Genomic DNA, 7,459 nt, shown 5'->3' with positions numbered 1-7,459 from the left:
CGATTCCTATGATGTAGACCTATGATAAATACACGAGATACACCTCTTGATCTTTGAAAGCAGAACAAAAAAGATGTTATCGATTAGAAGAAAAAAACAGCAAACATCAAGAAAAAATAGAAAAAAAACTAGCAAGAAATATAAAAAAAATAGAAAAACAGCAAAAAATAGAAAAAATAGAAAAAAATACTTACAATTCCTGAATATTCTCGGTAGGCTCACTCTACAGAATATCATATCACAAGAACATATAACAAGATTCATCCGACAACATAGCATGATCGTTAATCTTGTTATTGAGTATATCATGTATTTCGTATACTCTTAGGCTTAATCCTGGTCTCTGTCTGTGGTGTATCTTGTGTCTGTGTCTTGGTTTGTGTCTGTCTTAGCTTTAACTTCTGTGTCTTCGTCTTGGTTATTTCTTAGCCCGAGTCTGTGTCATAGCACGTGTCAATGTCTTTGTATGTGTATGTGTCTTAGTCTGTGTCATCGTCTGTGTCTATGTCTGTCTTTGTCTTTATTTGTGTCTTTGTAGATCTCTTACTCTCAACCTGTGTCCTAGTCTATGCCTATGTCTTAGCCTGTCTGTGTCTCCGTCTATGTCTACGTCTTACCTTATATGTATGTCTTTGTCTGTCTTAGCCTCACCCTAACTGTCTTTCCTGTCTGTCTGTCTCCACCTACGTCTTTGCGTTACCCTCCGCCTGTCTATCGTACGGTTTGTTAAAATACATAAATAAGTTAAAATACATATACACATAAATAAATAATAAAAACCTGTCTGTCAGTCTAGACATGTATATTTACCGGACAGATGGATAGGTGGATGTATATCTATCAGATAGATAGACAGATAGGCATTTATTTTTACGTATGTGTATGTCCGTATATGGGAATATTCATTGGGTCGGGCCTAGCATAATTTTTAACAAACTGGCCGTGTGTCTACGCCTACATCTACACCTACATCCACATCTACACCTACATCCACATCCACATCCACACCTACACCTACATCCACATCCACACCTACACCTACATCCACATCCACACCTACACCTACATCCACATCCATACCTACATCCACATCCACATCCACACCTACATCCACACCTACACCTACACCCACACCTACATCCACATCCACACTTACAGCTACATCCACATCCACATCCACACCTATACCTATCACTACATCCTACATCCACATCTACATCCACACCTACATCCTACATCCCACATCTACATCCACATCTACATCAACATCCACACGTACGACCTACACCCACATCTACATTCTACACCCACTCCTACATCTACACCTACACCTACATCCACACCTACACCTACACCTACATCCACACCTACATCCACATCCACATCCACACCTACACCCAAACCTACATCCACATCCACACCTACACCCACATCCACACCTACACCTACATCCACACCCACACCTACATCCACATCCACATCCACACCTACACCCACAACTACACCTAAATCCACATCCACACCTACACCTACATCCACATCCACATCTACACCTACATCCACATCCATATCTACACCTACATCCACATCTACACCTACATCCACATCTACATTCACATCCACACCTACACCCACACCTACATCCACACCTACACCTACATCCACACCTACATCCACATCCACATCCACACCTACATCCACATCCACATCCACACCTGCATCCACATCCACACCTACATCCACACTCTCTCACATCCACACTTCTACTAACCTACATCCCACATTTCTACATCCACATTCCACACCTACACCCACACTCTACATCCACACCTACACCCACACCTACATCCACACCTAGCATTCCCACACTTGCTACACTCTACATCTCCACACCTTCACCCACATCCACATCCACACCACCTACATCCACATCCAATAGCACCTACATCCACATCCACATCCACACCTACACCTTCATCCAAACCTACATCCACATCTACACCTAAACCTACACCTACATCCACATCCACACCTACATCCACATCCACACCTACATCCACATCTACACCTACACCTACACCCACACCTACATTCACATCCACACCTACATCCACACCTACATCTACATCCACACCTACATCCACACCTACATCTACATCCACACCTACATCCACATCCACATCTACACCTACATCCACTTCCACACCTACATCCACATTTGCTACACCTACACCCACACCTACATCCTACATCCACATCCACACCTACATCCACATTCACACCTACATCCACATCCACACCTACACCTACATCCACATTTCTACATCCACATCCACACCTACATCCACATCCACACCTACTCTTACATCCACATCCACATCCACACCTACATCCACATCCACACCTACACACACATCCACATCTACATCTACATCCACATCCACACCTACATCCACATCCACACCTACATCCACATCCACACCTACATCCACATCCACATCACATCAATACCTACATCCACACCTACATCCCACATCCACATCCACACCTACATCCACATCTACATCTACATCCACACCTACACCTACATCCACATCCACATCCACACCTACATCCACATCCACATCCATACCTACACCTACATCCACATCCACACCTACATCCACATCCACACGTACATCCACATCGACTCCCAGACTTACACCTACATCCACATCCACACCTACATCCACATCCACACCTACATCCACACCTACACCCACATCCACATCCAAACCCACATCCACACCTACACCTACACCCACATCCACACCCACACCCACACCCACATCCACATCCACATCCACACCTACACCCACACCCACATCCACATCTACAGCCTCAGTCTCAGCCACGAAGGTCAAGGAGGTGTTGGGGCAGCGACCTTCCACCTGCTCTTTAATGGTCTTTGTGTGGTATCCGCTTAGAGGTCTGGAAGAGGGTCGGTCTGAGGATGCGGATGACGGCAAGATTACCTCTCTGCTTTTGACTCTCTCCTTTGTGGTGGCTTGGTTTTTGTTTTCTCTCATTCTTTTATTCTCTGTCTTTGTCTGTTTATGTGTCTATGTTTGTGTGTATGTTTGGTCAGTTGTTTGTTTTTTCTCGTTGGCTCTCTTTCTCTGTCTCTCGTTGTCTCTCTTTCTTTCTTTCTCTCTCTCTTTCTCTTTCTCTGTCTCTCGTTCTCTCTCTCTCTCTCTCTCTCTCTCGCTCGCTCTTTTTCTCTCGGTCTCTCGTTCTCTCGTTCTCTCTCCCTATCTCTCTCTCTCTCTCTCTCTCTCTCTCTCTCTCCTCTCTCTCTCTCTCTCTCTCTCTCTCTCTCTCTCTCTCTCTCTCTCTCTCTCTCTCTATTCATCTATGTGCCTGTCTATTTCTCTATATATCTGTCTGTCCATTTCCCTCTGTTCTGTTATTTCTCTCTCTCTCTTCCTCCCGCCTTTCTTCTCAATTTCTCCTTTTTATTATCTGCCATCATTAATTCTCCCTCCCTCTCCTTCTCCCTGTCACCCTTGACCCCGAAAGCCAACGAACCAATAAGTGACCTGACACGCCAGAGCCAGCCAATTTCAGTTTTTTTTTATTTTTATTTTATTTTTATTTATTTATTTTTTTTTTATAGTTCGTAATAAAGATTTGCTGACAATAGCAGGCATTCGTCAAGGGGGCGGACTTCATTGGCATTCACGTGTCAGCTGATTGTATCTCTTTCTCTTTGTTGTTTTGAGTGTGATACATATTTTGAGGTGAATGGGTATGTATATATTTGTTAATAAATGTTTATGAGTTTATGAGTTATGAGTGAGTTTTGAGAATTGATAGAGTAACATGGCAGCTCATGGTCTCTCTCTATCTGTGATATGAGGTGAATGGGTATGTATATATTTGTTAATAAATTAGTTTGAGTTTATGAGTTTTTAGAGTTGATAGAGTAACATGTCAGCTGATTCTCTCTCTCTATCTGTGTTGCTTTGTTTGTGATATCTTTTTGAAGTGAATGGGTATGATTATATTTGTTAATAAATGTTCATGAGTTATGAGTTTATGAGTTTTTAGAATTGATAGTTACATGTCAGCTGATTGTCTCTCTATCTGTACTGCTTTGTTTGTGATATGTTTTTGAAGTGAATGGGTATGATTATATTTGTTAATAAATGTTTATGAGTTTATGAGTTTTTAGAAATGATAGTTACATGTCAGCTGATTGTCTCTCTTTGTGGATTTGTGTGTGATATATATTTTTTAGAGGTGAATGGTTATGAATATATTTGTTGATAAATGTTTATGAGTTAAGGGCTTATGAGTTTTTAGAATTGATAGAGTTAGATGATGATGTGATGATATAATGATAATGATTTGATGTAATAATATAATGATAATCAAGATAATGTAATGATAATTAAGATAACGTAATGATATAATGATAATTAAGATAACGTAATGTTATAATGATAATTAAGATAACGTAATGATATAATGATAATTAAAATAACGTAATGATATCATGATAATTAAAATAACGTAATGATATAATGATAATTAAGATAACGTAATGATATAATGATAATTAAAATAACGTAATGATATCATGATAATTAAAATAACGTAATGATATCATGATAATTAAGATAACGTAATGATATAATGATAATTAAGATAACGTAATGATATAATGATAATTAAGATAACGTAATGATATGATAATTAAGATAACGTAATGATATAATGATAATAGGATATGGTATGGTAATGATAATCATATAATTTAACAATGTGATAATGTTAACATGTTATGATAAGATAAAGTTAAAACCTTAAGGAAATAAAGCGGAGATCGTGTCACACTAGCACTTTTTCCGTCATTTTTTTTTTATATATATATATAATTTTATTCAACATAAAAACAAACATTCTCGAATATAGCTCTTGATCTGACTACGCTTGGCTGAAAAAGTTGACGTTAAGGTTTTCAAACGGAAACGATCATTATCGTCTGACTGAATAATCGACAATTCGCTCAAAAATGGTCAAAAATTTCTGAAAATTGTCCGAAAATTGACGGAAAAAGTGGTAGTGTGACGGCACCTTCAGGAGTCTCGGAAACTGCACACGCTTCTCTCGTTCCATTTGTTGCCGCAAAGGGGAGGCTTGGATTCCGGTGCTTAAACGCTGCTTCTCCGCTTCACTGCATGAGCCTATAATGCCCTTATGAATTATCAATGGCATTTTTAAGAAAACATATGATTATATATATTTTATTTTATTTCATTTTTTTATTATTATTATTTTTTAAATTCTAGGTTGGTTTGTGATTTTTTTTGGGGGGGAGTTGCATGAATTTGAGTTCATTGTATATATCAAATTCATTTTCTTTGGATATTTTGGAATGATAGGAAAAGGAAGAGAAGGAAGAGGAGGGGGAGATGGGGAAAGAGGAGGAAGAAAGAGATGAAGAAGAGAAAGAGAAAAAGGAGGAGAAGAGGAAGGATAAGAGGAGGAGGAGGAGGAGGGGAAAGAAGAGGAGGAGGGAAAGAAAGAAAATAAGAACACAAGGGAGAGGGATGAGAAGGAGGAGACGAAGAAAGAAATGGGGATAAGAATGAGTTAATAAATACGAAGAAGAATGAACAGAAAAAAGGAGAAATTAGAAGAAGAAGAAGAATAAGAGCAAGAAGAGAATGAAGAAAAGAGTGAACAAGCAGCAAGGAAGAAAGGAAAAAAAAGCGAGAAGGAGATGAAGAACAACAAAAGAACAAGAGCAAGAAGGAAATGAAGAAATGGGTGAACAAGAGTAAGAAAGAAATGGAGTAAAAAGAAAAACAAAAGCGAGAAGGAGATGAAGAACAAGAAACAAGAAGGAAGAGGGAGGTGAAGAACGAGAAGACCAAAGTAACAACAGGAAGAACAAGAACAAAGTAGCAAAAAGAAGACGAAGAACAAAAACAAAAAAAAAAGAAATGAAAAAAAAAGAAAAACAAAAGCGAGAAGGAGATGCAGAACAAGAAGAACAAAGTACCAAACGGGAAACGAAGAACAAGAGACAAGAAACACGAAGCAAGGATAGATAGATAGAGAGAGAGAGACAGAGAGAAAGACAGAGAGAGAGAGAGATGACGAGAGAGAGAGAGGAGAGAGAGAGAGAAGAGAGAGAGAGAGAAAGAAAGAGAGAAGAGAGAGAGAGAACAAGAAAAACACGAAGTACCAAAAGAGAGAGAGAGAGAAAAGAGACAAAAAACACGAAGAAAGGAGACAGAGAGAGAGACAGAGACAGAGTGAGAGACATAGAGAGAGAGAGAGAGAGAGAGAGAGAGAGAGAGACAGAGTGAGAGACATAGAGAGAGAGAGAGAGACTGAGAGAGAGAGAGAGAGACAGAGAGAGAGAGTGAGAAAAGAAAAACACGAAGAAAGAGAGAGAGAGAGAGAGACGCAAGCCGAGAACACTGAGGCAGGTAATCTCCGAAACCTTTTAACTCGCTTCCCTCCTTGTGTCCCGAACGCTGTTTTGGCGGAGGGGAATCGAGCCACGGTTTCGGACGCGGGGATTTCGTCTTTGGGGAGGAAAGGGGAGAGGAGAGGAAAGAAAGAGGAAAGAAAAAGGGGTGGGAAGAGGAGAGGAGAGAGGAAAGAGAAGCGAGAAGAAAAGGGGTGGAAAGAGGAGAGAGAGAAAAAAGAGGAGGAAAGAGGAGAGGAGAGAAAAGGGGGTGGAAAGAGGAGAAGAGAGAGAAAGGAAAAAGAGAGGAAAGGAAAGAGAAGAGGAGACAAAGGGGGTGGAAGGAGGAGAGAAAGAGAGAGGAAAGAGGAGAGGAAAGAAAAGGGAGTGAAAGAGAGGAGAGGACGGAGAAAGGAGAGGAGGGAGGGGAGGAAAAAGGTAGGAAGAGGAGAGAGAAAGGAGAGCAGAGGAAACAAGGGGAGAGGGGAGAGAGGAAAGGAAAGGAAAGAGGAGAAAGAGAGGAGAGGAAAGAAGACAAGTAGGGGAGAGGAGAGGAGGTAGAAAAGAGGGATAGGGAGAGAAGAGAGGAATGAGGCCCGCATAAGAATGAGAGAGAGAGAGACAGACAGATAGACAGACAGACAGCGAGATAGAGACAAACAGATAGACAGACAGACAAACAGACAAATAGACAGACAGGCAGGCAAGCAGACCAAGAAGGTTAAAGAAAAAGAGAGAGAGAGGGGTACAGATATAAGGAAAGAGGGAGAGGGGTGATAGTTGATGATAAAAGAGAAAATGGATGAAAGGCAGAATCACTAGGAGAAGTGGAGAGAAAATAACAAATAGTGGACACAATGAGAGAGGGAGAAAGAAGGTAGACGGGAAAATGATGGAAGAGAAAATGTGGAATGTGGAGACTAAGAATGAGAAAAGAAAAGATAGGAAGGGAGGAAGAGAAAAGAAAGGATAGGAAGGGAAGAAGAGAAAAGATAA

General features: G+C 40.4%; 1 protein-coding gene across 1 annotated transcript; it reads right to left on the bottom strand.

Moving 5' to 3' along the window:
* Positions 1–479: 479 nt before the first annotated feature.
* On the bottom strand, positions 480–1,569 carry LOC138862186 (uncharacterized). The gene is made up of 5 exons (XM_070123370.1): positions 1,428–1,569; positions 1,293–1,367; positions 1,117–1,182; positions 938–1,032; positions 480–566 (listed from the first exon to the last, which is right to left on the bottom strand). The coding sequence occupies exons 1-5, from the start codon at positions 1,567–1,569 to the stop codon at positions 480–482; spliced, it is 465 nt and encodes a 154-aa protein (XP_069979471.1).
* Between the last annotated feature and the right edge of the window lie 5,890 nt (positions 1,570–7,459).

This window comes from Penaeus vannamei, chromosome 7, assembly GCF_042767895.1.
Source record: "Penaeus vannamei isolate JL-2024 chromosome 7, ASM4276789v1, whole genome shotgun sequence".
NCBI lineage: Eukaryota > Metazoa > Arthropoda > Malacostraca > Decapoda > Penaeidae > Penaeus > Penaeus vannamei.
The sequence above is the reverse complement of the archived record's forward strand: the minus strand, read 5'-3'. Positions and strand labels throughout refer to the sequence as shown.

Excerpts from the sequence above, each read along its gene's own strand:
- LOC138862186 (XM_070123370.1), bottom strand. The coding sequence starts at position 1,569 with ATGGATGTGGATGTAGGTGTAGATGTGGATGTGGATGTAGGTGTAGGT. Across the intron at positions 1,183-1,292 it reads AGTGGGTGTAGAATGTAGAT|GTGTGGATGTGGATGTGGAT; the intron begins GTGGGTGTAGGT and ends TGATAGGTATAG. Across the intron at positions 1,033-1,116 it reads AGGTGTGGGTGTAGGTGTAG|GTGTGGATGTGGATGTAGGT; the intron begins GTGTGGATGTAG and ends ATGTAGGTGTAG.